At 45.0% G+C, this 14,143-nt stretch overlaps 1 protein-coding gene across 4 annotated transcripts in view; it reads left to right on the forward strand.

Annotated features, from left to right (window-relative positions):
* UCKL1 (uridine-cytidine kinase 1 like 1) overlaps positions 1–14,143 on the forward strand; it is a 59,753-nt gene that overhangs the window by 7,978 nt on the left and 37,632 nt on the right. For 3 of the 4 annotated variants that reach the window (XR_008849182.1, XM_056547771.1, XM_056547769.1), the window contains exons 2-7: positions 8,764–8,951; positions 9,458–9,564; positions 10,523–10,693; positions 12,431–12,502; positions 12,635–12,824; positions 13,267–13,328. Coding sequence is in view for 3 of the 4 variants with exons in the window: in XM_056547771.1 (XP_056403746.1) it covers positions 8,764–8,951; positions 9,458–9,564; positions 10,523–10,693; positions 12,431–12,502; positions 12,635–12,824; positions 13,267–13,328 (790 nt within the window). In the remaining variant the exon portion in view is untranslated. The remainder of the gene's footprint in view (positions 1–8,763; positions 8,952–9,457; positions 9,565–10,522; positions 10,694–12,430; positions 12,503–12,634; positions 12,825–13,266; positions 13,329–14,143) is intronic. The other variant, XM_056547770.1, reaches the window with a different exon arrangement.

Raw genomic sequence — 14,143 nt, forward strand, 5'->3', positions numbered from 1 at the left:
CGCCAATAAAAACGCCCATTCTGCCGCATGGCGTTTTTCTTTTTTTTTTTTTTTTTTTTGTGAATAAACGCTGCGGCCAGATGTTGGCTGCAAGTCAATAGGGAACTGCAAAATGCCATATACACTTGGCGTTTTTCAGTTCAGCGTTGTGCGCTATGCGCCAGCCCAGCAAGGAAAGAGGTAACTTACACTGCAGGACAGTGTAGGTTATCCCTTTGGGTGGTATACACTATATACAGCTATCTATAGATAGCTGTATATAGTGTATACAGAAGACGAAGTCGGCTTAACTTCCTCCAGTCCCCTCAGTGTAGCTCCTCCCCCTAGTGATTACATCATTAGGAGGCGGAGCTTCAGATGGGAGCCAGGCTGGTAAGGGTGTGAGGCTCTGTTCACAATGTACGTTTTGTAAAATGTGAACAAACCCATCTGGCAGTGTCTTCCCAGACAGGGAGAGTCCAGCTGTTGCTAAACTACAACTCCCAGCATGCCCACAATTGGAGGCTCCCTGTTTGGAAAGACATTGCATTATGGGTGCAAAAATGTGCTAATCAATTCTTTTTTTTCCCTTCTCGTTTCAGATCAGTGTATGCAGAGGATTACAGCGGATTAACAGTTTTTTTTCTTCCTTTTAGTAAAATGGCTAACGAGGGCTGTATGGGAGTGTCTTTTAAAATAAAATAATTTTTCCAATGTGTCATGTTTTTTTAAATTTCATTTTCAGGCTTAGTAGTGGAAGCCGTCTTATTGACAGAATCCATTACTAAGCTGGGGCTTAGCCTTAGCACAAAAACAGCTATCGCTAACCACTAATTATTACCATGGTACCCACCACCACAGGGGTGACGGGAAGAGCCGGTACCAACATGTCCGGAGCGTCAAAAATGTCGTTCCTGGGCGGTAGGCGGTAACAGGCTGGCGTTATTTAGGCTGGGGAGAGCCAGTAACAATGGTCCTGGCCAACCCTGGTACCGTCAGGCTGTTGCTGCTTGGTTGGTATCATGCTGAAAATAAGAATTCGAGGAATCCTATGCATTTTTTATTTATTTATTTTTAAAAAATGCATAGGGTTCCCCATATTCTTATTCTCAGCCCGATACCAACCAAGCAGCAACAGCCTGATGTTACCAGGGTAGGCGAGGACCATTGTTACTGTCCCTCCCCAGCCTAAATAAAGCCAGCCCGTTACCGCCTAGGCCCAGGAGTGCCATTTTTTACGCTCCGGACCTGTTGCTACTGGCTCTTCCCTGTGGCGGTGGGTAACGGGGTAATAATTGGGGGTTAGCGCTAGCTGTTTTTGGGGCTAACGCTAAGCCCCGGCTTAGTAATGGATTCCGTCGATAAGACCAGCTTCCACTACTAAGTCTGAAAATTCAATAAAAATAAAAAAACACATTGGAAAAATAATTTTATTTAAAAAAAAAAAAACACTCCCCCACAGCATTCATTAACCAGTTTATTGAAAGGAAAAAAAATCCAGTTCATCCATAGTAGTCCTCTGAATCCGCCGTAATCCTCTGCATACACGGATCTGAAACGAGAAGAAAAAAGAAACACAAAAAATTAGTTAGGACATTTTTGGCGCTCTCCGCTGAGATCGCCCATAATGCAATGTCTTCCCAAACAGTGAACCTACAATTGTTGCAAAACTACAACTCCCAGCATGCCTAGACAGCCTTTGGCTCTGTGGGCATGCTGGGAGTTGTAGTTTAGCAACAGCTGGAGTCTCCCTGTCTGGGAGGACACTGTCAGAAGGGTCTGTTCACATTATACAAAACGAACAATGTGAATAGAGCCTCACACCCTTACCAGCCTGGCTCCCATCTGTAGCTCTGCCCCTAATGATGTCATCACTAGGGGCGGAGCTACACAGACTCGACAGGGAGCGAGGGAGGCAAGTGGACCTCGTCTTCTGTATACACTATATACAGCTACCTATAGATATGCCCCCCGGGGTACTATACTGCCGGGGAGGTGAGTAGAGATGCTATACATAACTCCTCATCTCCTTACACTCTGTGGACCGGGCGCTCAGCATCCGACCCACTGAGTGGTACCTGAAGACACTGAGAAAACTGCCTCGGGACAAAACTGTCTGTTTCCACACACCAGGGAAAACGCCAGAAAAAACGCCAAAACACAGGAAAAGCTGTGGCAGTTTTTCTGGCATTTTTGCTTGTGAAAAAATAAATAAAAATAAAATAGTAGTGATTGCATATGGTCTATTTTCCAAACATAGCCTTTTGTTTTGCAGGACTCAGTAGATTGTTTTGAGTCTGCAAAATACATGAGAGGTTGATGTTACCAGGATAGTGTTTTTGTGTCGGTATACTTGCTGCAAGATATTTTTGGAGATATAGGGGGGGTAGTACTACAGTGATGTCACCTCGGCTCGGATTACAGCATTCTTCTTGTCCTGCAGCAGATGTCACCGGGTCATGGCTCTGACAGCTGAGTCCTGCTGTTTGACCTAAATTCTCTCTTTCCATCAAGTTGAGTGACAGCCACTTCTGAGGTGACCCCCTTCACATAAAGATAAGCTTGGTTCTGAGCTAATGGCAGACCAGAGCTGTGTACTGGGTTGGCCTTCGTGTTGGGGGACTACAAATAATCCTCAGTTTGCTTGTGGTATTACAACTTTTCTCCATTCACTTCAATAAAACTGTGCGGCAATACCAACCTGAGGATGAGTGTGATTCTGTTTTTTGAGGAAACCAGCTCTGTTTTCCTAACCCTGGATAACCCCTTGAGGAGTTGTTAGAAAAAGTGGCTGCTTTGTTCTTGAAATGGCACCGCTCTTGTCCATAGGCTTTATCTAGGAATTGTAGCTTTCACTTGAATGGGGTCAGCTGCAGTAACTTACACATCCTATAACTAAGTTCACATCCCAATTGGAGCTTCTGAGGCACAAATACATCGGAAAACTCAAAATGAAATGTAGAGATATATGTACTTGGACAGACAAGGACCCCCATTCGTTTCAATGGTTTGAATGTAGTCAGCTGACCACGCTTGGGCCATTAAAGGGGTACTGCAGCTGAAATTAACTTATCACAGGGGATCCGACTGCTGGGGTCCAACGCCTGGGGCCCCCTGTGATCTCCGGAACAGGCCCCGGCTCTTACTGAGGAGCTTGTGCGGTAGACAGCATGTGCTCCATTGATTTCAATGGGAGCTCCAAAGAGACCGAGTCCAGCACTAGGGCATCATTGGTGCTCCCATAGAAATTAATGGAGTGGGTGCCGTCTAGCGGTAGATGACACACGCTCCTCACTGAGTTAGACGGGGTCCTGCCTTGGAGATCAATCACTTATCCCCAATCCTCAGGATAAGTTAAATTCAGCTGCAGTGCCCCTTTAAAATGAACAGGACCTGTGCCTGTCCGACTATGGATATATTGGCATGTCAGTTTGACAGTTTCTTGTCGTATCCCTGCCTCGGTAGCTCAAATCCTGATGTGAACGTAGCCTAAGGGTAGTGTCACATGTGACATATTTGTGCGCAGCACATACTGTTCCAGCCAAAATAACTCATTCATGTGCTGTGTGTAAAGTCTACAGCAGACATTGACTTGCAGTGCGGATATTGAATCCACAGTAGGAGAATGTGTCAGGTCCACTGATGATTTAGGGCAGATTTCCCTCATTGCTTTCAATGGGGAAGTTAAAATCTGCAATAAATCCACAGGTGTGTGTTTGTTTTTATTTGCGTATCCACACTGAAAATGCGCAGTCGGCAGCCCTGTGTGCCGTATAGTTTGGAGGCGAGCCAGTGCGCCGAGGTGACTGACATGTGGGCCAGTCTCCAAACCTCATTGCACACACAGGACTGTTGCCGGGTGGGTATAAGCTACATATGAGTTTACCCTTAGAGTACATTTACATAGACAGTCTTTGCTGCACATTTTATACAGTGTTAGGGTAAGGTCCCACATAGCGCATCGGCAGTGCCCCTAGAGTGTGGCTCCTACTTTGCCTGTGTGTCCTGTAGGGATCGACCAATATCGTTTTTTTAGGGCCGATACCGATAATCGGTGGAGGTTAGGGCAGATAGCCGATAATTTATACCGGAATATCGGTATAAGTTATCGGCTATTTATCCCCCCGCGACACCGTTGCAGATCATTGATTTAAAGCGGGCGCTTTAAATCAATGCACTGCAGTGGCTTTTGCGGTGCCATAGGCCGCTGCCGCCACCCGCTTCTCTCCCCCTGCCTGTCCGGGGGTCCTGAGACCTATCACTGCACCGCGACCGCACCCGCGACCACCCATGGTGTGCAAGACTTGTAGCTCAGTCTGTGTCTGCTCGTAGTGGCGTATTGCTGCAGACAAACCAGGACACATGGCCAAAGTAGGAGGCTGACTTTAGGGACAATCAGTAGCGCATCCGCAGCATAAAATGCGGATGCGCTACGTGGGACCTTACCCTAAATCATTCAAGCTAAATGATTGAACACAGCATCAAATGTACAGCAATCACTCTACACGGTGGCTTAGTGTTAGCACTATTGTCTTACAGTACTGGGGTTCAAGGTTCAAATCCCACCAAAGACAACATCTGCAAGGAGTTTGTATGTTCGCCCTGTTTTTACGTGAGTTTCCTCAGGGTACTCTGGTTTCCTCTCACACTTCTAAAACATACTGATAGGTGAATTTAGATTCTGATCCCCAGTGCGGACAGGGACCAATTCCTAATATTAGCCAATGGCAGTCGCATGAATCTTATATGTACATTGCAAGAAAATAAAATCTGTCCATGCCGTTTCATGTGAGCCTCAGCAGCATTTGTTCCCAATCCATCCAAATACTGCTATTTTTTACATTTAGTGTTAGGCCATGTTCACTCTTAAAATGTGCGAAATGTCCACCTGGAAAACAAGGGCGGACATTTTGCACATTTGCCCGATCCGGCAGGCCCGATCCGTATCTTCTTGATGGCAATGCGTTTCCTAACTAAATTGTCAGAAAGAATAGACATGTCTAGAAACATCTGCCGTGGAAATTCCACTGTGTGCACAGTGAAATCAATGGGACTTCAGCGGAATGTCTGTGCGGAACATTCTGGCGGAACTTCACACTGACATTCCGCCGTTTGAACATACCCTTAAAGGGACATACACTGCAGAAATACCTGTAACAAGGTGAAACCCGCTCCTTTCACTTCCATTATTCAAAATGATCCACATCCTCAAATACGATGGCTACGATTATCACTATGTGGTAATAACAGTCAGTGTTACACGTACAGCCGCCATCAGTACCGATCACGTGTGACCTGGCGTGTTTATTGCGATTGGTTCTGTGTGTTGTGCAGAGCACAGCCATGTTACCATATTTATATCCCCAAGTCTATTAATATCAGCCTGGAACATAATCCCTACTTGAGAGGGACACGCAGGATTTACTCCGGATGACGCTGCCTCTATGTCCTGGTTGGGGGGTGACGGGGTGTTGGAATCTTAGGGAACACGCCAGGTGAGTGCTACCTACCTGCTCTGTGTCCTGTCCTAGATGACTGGTACTTGAGTCTTGATGTCTGTAGCAGCCAAGCCTCCATCTATAGTGGTGCCCCATACCAGGCAGTCATGCCAGTCTCCTATAACATTGCGGTGCCATGCTGCATAGTTGTGCCTTCTTCTTCGCAGCCTTGTTTATGTTGCTCTGTGTCAGGACTGTTATGTGGTTGCTTCATCCTGAGCCGTGACGGACACTTAAGAAGCTTTGCTATGATGCTTTAAGGATCATGTGACATCCCCACCTCCTGAAATTACTCCGTCACCCCTTCCCTGCACTAAATAAACCTGCTGGCTGTCCTGCAACGTATGGACGTGTCTTCCCTGCAAGTCAGCTAGAAAATCTCTGTAGAGGAGCATGCGGTAAGGAATGGGATAGGACCACATACTAGATGTAGGTGGCTAAAGCTCTAGGACTACCAGGAGGGTCTAGACCAGTGTTTTCCAACCAGTGTGCCTCCAGCTGTTGCAATACTACAACTCCCAGCGCTGGGAATTGTAGTTTTGCAACAGCTGGAGGCACACTGGTTGGAAAAAACTGGCCTTAGATTGTATTTAGCAGTCATTTCAGGACTAGGAGCATGGGAAACACATTGATATTGATCTCTTGGGAACTGCATATGGTTTTGTGAGTTTTTATGTGTGTTTGCTACCTGAATAGGGTCTCCATGCATGTAGGTCTGTGTGTATGAAGGAAATAGAACAATAATGAGGATGTTCTGCACTGTTTTTAAAGTGTACCCGTCAGATCCAACCAAAATTTTTTTTTTTTTATGTATATCTCTCAGTACCAAATCCTGGCCATGTACATCAAATTTTTGTGTCTAGCACCTTTTATTATTATTTTTTTATTACACTTTTAATTTAGCTCACTAGTCTGAATTCCTCTCAAAGGGAGGGGGCGTGGCCTCACTGTGCAGGTCTCCGCCCCCTCCCTCAGTATGCTGTCTGCTCACATCTCCCCTAGCATTAGCAAAACTACAACTCCCAGCTTGTCCTCACTGACAGTAGCGGGACACAAGCTGACAGTGGGGGGATTTTTCCTCCAGGTGTGAGCCCTGCACTCACAGCTGTCAATCAAGGAAGTGTGTCCATGACATAGGTGATGATGCATGGACACAGCAGGACTAGTATGTGTTCAAGCAGGCGGGGGGCAGTTGTTTGACTGGCTTTTTCATTATGAAATACTGAAAATTTTCTAATGAAAGCAAATGCAAAACCTATTGGTTATACATGCTTACATGCTTTACATCATATCAAAAGTTTTTGTATCTGACAGTGCCCATTTAAGCCTGTTTACCCTTGGTTTCAGGTAGTTTCCTAAACTGTATTACCTACAAGCCTAGCGGCTAATCCAAAACTCAATTATATACCTACAAAAATTAGCCCAGAAGAATTATTTATGTAACCAACATCTCTTTATTAATCACAATCAATAACAATAGGTAGAAAAAAAACCATAAAAAATACCCACCCTTAAAAATGCCCCTTGAGAAAGTCTTGAGAAAGGGATTGCCCGAAACACGTGTCGAGGTGGTAGGAACGTGGGGACTTGTTCAGCATGCTACCGATAGGTACAGTACTTGATCTAATTGTTATATGATGGCATGCTGATAGGGACTTTTTACATTTCATTGAATCTATATATTGGGTTCCCCACATCCTGCCTTTGTGTGTGTGTGGGGGGGCATTTTTAAGGGTGGGTATTTTTTATGTTTTTTTTTCTACCTATTGTTATTGATTGTGATTAATAAAGAGATGTTGGTTACATAAATAATTCTTCTGGGCTAATTTTTGTAGGTATATAATATAGTTTCCTAAACTGGACTGCTACTGCTGGCAAAAAAACAGGGAAGCTTGAAAGAAACCCCCACAGATCCACCAATTGGTTGTGAGAACAATGTCTTAGATCAGTGTTCTCCAACCTGTGAAGTCCCATCATACCCTGACAGTCTGCATTAATACCTTCACACTGTGAAGCAATGTTCCCTAGCCTGTAGCTTTCCAGATGTTGCAGAACTACACCAACCAGCATGTTCTGGCAGCCTGCAGTAATAGTTGCACTCCATAGAGCATTGGACCCCAGCCTGTGGCTCTGTAAGTTCTGCATGCCCCAACAGCCCGCAGTATTATATGCAATCCACAGATCATCTGACTCCTATCTGCAGCTCTCCAGCTGTTGCGGATTGGGCATGTGGTTAGTTTTAGTTTTGCAACTTCTGGAGAGCCACAGATGGGGGACCACTGCCTTAATATACAGAGATGATGTCTGCCTTAAAAAAATTATGCAAAAATATGTAGTGGATACGTTGGGGATTTTCCAGCTTTATTTGCAGACAGAAATCGTGGTCAAAAACAGGTCTGTTACGATCGTTTTTTTTTCTTTATAATGTAAGTCAATGGGAAGCGGATAGCCATTTTTCCTATGAATGTGTACATTAAACAGACAGCAATAACATGGTGTGAACGCGCCCTAACCACGTGCATGCAGTGTGTCTTTTTTTTGTTCACTTTCTTTGTTTCACTTTCTGCAATGCATTGGGTGAAATCCACAGTAAAATTCCCATGTCAACCATGCTGGTTTTGTCGCAAAGCTAGTGGCAAAATTCCTAAAGGGTTTTATATTGTTCTGTGTGGAGTTTTTAGATTTCTGCCACTGCAGTTTTTTAGCCAAAGCCAGAAGTGTATTCCAAAGGAATAGGACATATAAAGGAAGGACTTACACTTCTCCTGCCTTATGGATCCACTTCTGACTTTGGCTCAAAAACTGCAGTGTCAGATATCCAAAAACTGCCAGAAAAAAACCCAAGTGGAAACTTAGCCTTACAGTTCTGCAGTATGTGTGCATTGTTCTTCCAATACAGAACTTTGTCAGCCTAACACATTAGTTTCATCAGGACGGGCCAACCATCTTGTTTGTATAGGGGCCCCCCCAAATCTCTTCCACAAGATCATGTCATTGAGAAGGATAAGGCATGGTGAAGTTTCTGTTGAGCCAAGTGTTTATGGGTATAAAGGTACTGGGAGAGATTGCTGCCGTTCCACCATTGCCTATGATATGTGTGCGGCCAGCTTTACAGTGTGCCAGAATGTAATGGTTTATGGATCTAATGCTCCTGGAGGCCTCTTTATTTTCAGGGTCAGTTGCTGATCAGTATAATACAAGTTATAGTTGTGATCCATCTACGGATTGTCTTTGCTGTTGACCATTCTCCTTCACTAACAAGTTTCATGTTATGTGTTGTCACCAGCAGCGCAGAATCAGGACATGGCTTACTGCCCCCAGTCAGCCCTGGGCGATCCAGACGGAGGCGAACGACCAGCCAGTGTAAGTCAAAGCCCCCTCTGCTTCGAACCAGCAAAAGGACCATCTACACCGCTGGGCGTCCACCTTGGTACAATGAGCATGGGACACAGTCAAAGGAGGCCTTTGTGATTGGTAAGAATTGGGAGAATCAGAATGTATGTTTGTCTGTAACTAGGCAGATTTGGCAGAAAACTAGATAACCTCTGTACGAGCTGTAAATGTCAACCCTACCAGTTATCACCAAGCACTTCCGGTTGGATAAAGCCCCATCAATGAGCAGAAATCCACCAATTAATGGGACCCTCTGTAGTAGCCATAGCGGAGAGCCTGGTACACAGAATATGTAGCGGAGCACTCCCTTGCCTGACGTCTAGGGAAGCATACCTGGTTTATATATATAAAAGTGGGTGTAAGGATGAAGCAGGGGGGAGCCCTGATTTACTTTTCTACTGCTTCCTTTTTCTGTATCTTATTTTTCTCTGCTATCTTTCCAGATCTATTTCTCCATTATACGAGACATAGATGATTGGGGTTTGTAGATGAAATTAAAGGGGTATATGTTTGTCTGTATGTCCATCCATATAGGTGTCCTCATGCACTTTTTGAAGCTTCTTACTCTTGATGATCTCTTGTGCCAGGTCTAGGTGGTGGCAGCGCGTCAGGTAAAACCACAGTTGCCAGGATGATCATTGAAGCATTGGATGTTCCCTGGGTGGTCCTTCTATCAATGGATTCTTTTTACAAGGTAAAATCCTTACGATGACCATACACCTTCAAGCTCTCTTTCTCAATATCATCTGTCGGGGGGAGAATCAGGAGGCCCTCATACACAGTAGACAGTGGGCCAGCCCAGCCATAATAAGGGGCTTTGGTTGATTATTATTTTTATTTATTTTTTGTGTATGGAAATGGAAAAATATTATCTTTCAATGCATCCATAAGCATCCCAAACCACAGGCTATCTTTTAGTGCAATGCTTCTCAAACTGCAAGGTGTCCCCTGGTTGTTGGTGAGGCAGCGTTCACAGAAGTGATTACAAGCTGCAGAAGCCTTTCTCTGGCTGCAGCAGTCTTTGGTTTAGCAACATAACAGACCCATTTTGTATTTATTTGAATATTACACAATGCATAGTGCAGTGAATGATCTTTTTGCATGGGCTTCCACCACAGTTGATGAGGCCCAGGTATCACTTTAGCCTGTCTGAGGCCCAGTAGGATAAGAGAAGAAGCCCTACTTTATAGGTAGCTTCATGTTTATTTAAAGTAACCTCCTTGTGGTTCGTCTGTGAAGCATAAAGTGTGCCTGTCATTTGCAAAAACACTTGACCTGTCAGTAGTTTTGATGGGTTGGGGGCTTTGCAGTGAGATGGAGATTACAGCGAGCCTAAGAGTCTCCCATCTCTTTCTAATGATTGGTGGTGGTCTGAACACCCATACCCTGACAGATCAAAACTATAGTCATGTCTCTGTGATGTGTCAAAATTTTTTGCTATTGACAGGAACAATTTAACTTCTCGATCCCCGGAAGGTTAAATAGTTTTGCATTCCACTGTTTGTAGACATTAAATTCTTCAGGGTCTCTGATGTTTTTTTTTTTTTTTTTAACTGTCAGTAAGGGGCACATTATCCTATATATACATAATCTATGGCCTGAGGTATTACTTACTTGTAATATTTTTATATTCTACTTTTGCTGTCCCACAGGTGCTGACGGAAGAACAGCAAGTTCAGGCAGCTTGCAATGAATATAACTTTGATCACCCAGACTCCTTTGACTTTGAGCTTATGATCAGTACATTAAAGAAGCTAAAACAGGGAAAGAGTGTAAAAATTCCCACGTATGACTTCACTACACACAGCCGAACCAAAGACTGGGTGAGGAGATGGTCAGAAGACATACTGTAGGTTTGGGAGAGGGAGACGTTGGTGATCATTTAAAGTTTAGCTCCCACCATCCTTATTTTTATTTTTTCTGTCCCTGCTATCCCTAACCCCCTCCTTGCTTAAAATTTTTTTTTTTTTACCATATAAAAAAATGCCTCTTTGTCTGCTTGATGGTGTGCTCACTACCAGGCAGACTTCCCCAGCAGGCACAACGTCACTGATGCCTGCTGGGGGGGGGGGGGGCACACTTCCGCCCTTAGTTCATCTACACAGGGTGACTCCAGCTGTTTCACCACTACAACTCCCAACTTGCCCAGACATCTATGCTGGGAGTTGTATTGGTGAAACAGCTTGAGGCACCCTGTGTTGAAAACAAGTTAGGGCCGTGGGGCGCTACCCCGTTCCGTTCCCCCCGCCCCCGTGTTGAAATCACGAACCCCGCTCTCCCCCACCCCCCATGTAAAAACTTTGAACCCCGCTCTCCCCTAAAGATAGATACATACTGCAGAGTCCAGCAGCGGGCGTGCAGAGGCAGCGGCGGCGGCGACATGTGCGGGAGGAGTGGCCATGTTGAGCCCAGGGAGCCAATGTGCTCGCTTCCATCCGGTCTGATTGACAGGCAGGGAGCGAGCGCAGGCTGAATGAATTCGGACCGATTGCCCGGCCGGCATTGGTCCGAATTCAGGTGTGACGTCACGCCAGCCTGCAGCCGGCCACTAGGAGGGAGACCCCTAGTGGCCGGTTTTCAAACTTAAATTAAAATGTTTTAATAAAAATAATGAAAATATATTAGAGATATGTTGATGACAGTGCCCATTTAAAGGGGAATTCCTGGCATTAACATTTATCTGTATGAGATAGGGAAATACAGTGACCCCTCGACCTACGATGGCCCCGACATACGATAATTTCAACATGCGATGGCCTCTCAGAGGCCATCGCATGTTGAAGGCAGCATCAACATACAATGCTTTTGTATGTTGGGGCCATCGCATAAACGGCTATCCGGCAGCGCTGACTGCTTCAGCTGCTGCCGGATACACGTTTACAGTGCCCCGTGAGCTCCGGTGATGTCTCTTACCTGTCCTCGGGGCTCCAGCGCGTCCTCTTCGGAATCCCCTGCATCGTCGCCGCTCTCCATCGATGTCATCACGTCGCTGCGCACGCCGTCCCATAATCCAATAGGAGTGGCGTGCGTAGCGACGTGATGGCGGCGACAGAGAGCGCGGATGCCGGGGAAACAGAGGCCTTGCCGGAGCGTCGGGGACACCTTGGGGACGCGGCGACAGCGATGGACGGCGACATCCCGGGCAGCGGTGACGAACAGTGACGGTCCGGAGCGGCGGGGACAGGTGAGTACAACTTCCTCTAACAGTGGTCTACAACCTGCGGACCTCCAGATGTTGCAAAACTACAACACCCAGCATGCCCGGACAGCCAACGGCTGTCCGGGCATGCTGGGTGTTGTAGTTTTCCAACATCTGGAGGTCCGCAGGTTGTAGACCACTGTCCTATACTTTACATTGCACGGATCCCTCAACATGCAATGGTTTCAACAAACGATGGTCCGTTTGGAACTGATTACTATCGTATGTTGAGGGACCACTATATAGATATTTATGTAACTTCTAGGTCCATGAAAGAGGCTCCTGAGATTTTTTTTTTATGTGATTGTGAGTTTTTTTACTTAATTTTAGTTCATTTTTTTTTTTTTTTTCTTTTTATTAGAAAACGCTTTATGGAGCCAATGTGATCATATTTGAAGGGATCATGGCATTCGCACATGCTGAGCTTCTGAAGGTAAGCACACCTTGGTGGGTGATCAGCAAAGGAGCTGTTAGTGACCCCGTGATTTCAGATTTTCGATGATCATCCAATGCATTACAATAGTAAGATTGCCCTGTGACAAACTCGTCTGTGTTTTCACTGCAGCTTCTAGACATGAAGATTTTTGTAGACACAGATTCTGACATCCGCCTTGTACGAAGGCTACGGAGAGACATCACCGAACGGGGCCGGGATATTGAAGGAGTCCTTAAGCAGTACCATGCCTTTGTGAAGCCTGCTTTTGACCAGTACATACAGCCCACCATGCGTCTTGCGGATATTGTAGTGCCAAGAGGTGAGAATAGTTGGGATGTATCCAGTGGCAGACTACTTTAAGGATATGTTAACATGTTGTAGCTAAAATCCATGCATGTATTTCTGTGGCAGAAATTCAAGACTGAGGCTTAGATTTCTGCTGCAGATTTCTTACAGGTGTGCAGGAAAATGACCGCAGATATGTACGAGCATTAGTCCCATTGTCATCCAGTGGGGCAAATTCTCAGCATTTTCATCAAAAGTAAGCCTCATACCACTTATTTCTACAGAGAATTTATTTTTCACTTTAGAAAAAAAATCAGTGCAGGAGTTTTCTGTTGCATGTAAACTGGGTTGCAAAGGATGCAGGTAGTCTGTGGATTTGATACAGATTTCAATGCAGAACCCATCTTAAATCTGACATATGTGAACATGTCCAAAATGAGGTAACCATGAGCTTTCCCTATATCCATGTCTTTTAGGTAGCGGTAATACTGTGGCCATTGACTTGATTGTGCAGCATGTACATAGTCAACTGGAGGAGGTGAGTGGAAATAAAGAGTTAGTATAATCATTGTTGATACACCCAGTCTGAGCAATATACTTCTAGATCACATGCAACATCGACACTTAAAGGAGCATTCCCACCTTAGACCATAGGATATGCCATAAATGTCATCATAGATTACATAAATCAAATAGATTTGGGCCTTACCTTGAGGCTCACACCTATCTCCATATGTCTAAGTGCAGAACCACCTCTAATTTACAAAATGAGACATTTGCACGTTTTGATTTTATAGTGAAAAAATTCATCTGTTACAGGATAATGCACAAGTACCAGGGTTTATACAAAGCACCAACTAAAAAGATTTCTGCCTAGGGTACAGATGAGCTGAGAACACATAGTAAAGTGTCTGGGTAGTAAAAATTGGCACAAGTCAAGCGTGACTCCTTTCACTAAAGTAAGCAGCAATTCACATAGTGCTACATAGATGTGTGCTTAAAGGTATACATGAGGTATACACAAGCGTTAAATGGAGGAGTGTACCAAGCTACTCAGAAAGTCCCTCTCTATTACATGCTGTGAGTTAAAGATGGGTGCCCTCTGGAGGATCTTTAGGAATCTCAGTAGTTGCTCCATGTGTCTGCGCTAAACAAGAACTGGATAGCTGGCACTACCGCAGCATCTGTATACCTCTTAACTGTAGCAGCGGTACAACGCTCAGGACATGTGGATCTCTGTTAGTAACTGGTGGAGCATAAGTACTGCTAGATCCAGCAACAATGAAACATTCATCCGAGAAGAAAGAAAAGTCCTGCACTCACCCAGCTCTACTCAATGTGTACTTTATTCCA

This window comes from Hyla sarda, chromosome 12 (assembly GCF_029499605.1).
Source record: "Hyla sarda isolate aHylSar1 chromosome 12, aHylSar1.hap1, whole genome shotgun sequence".
Taxonomy (NCBI): domain Eukaryota; kingdom Metazoa; phylum Chordata; class Amphibia; order Anura; family Hylidae; genus Hyla; species Hyla sarda.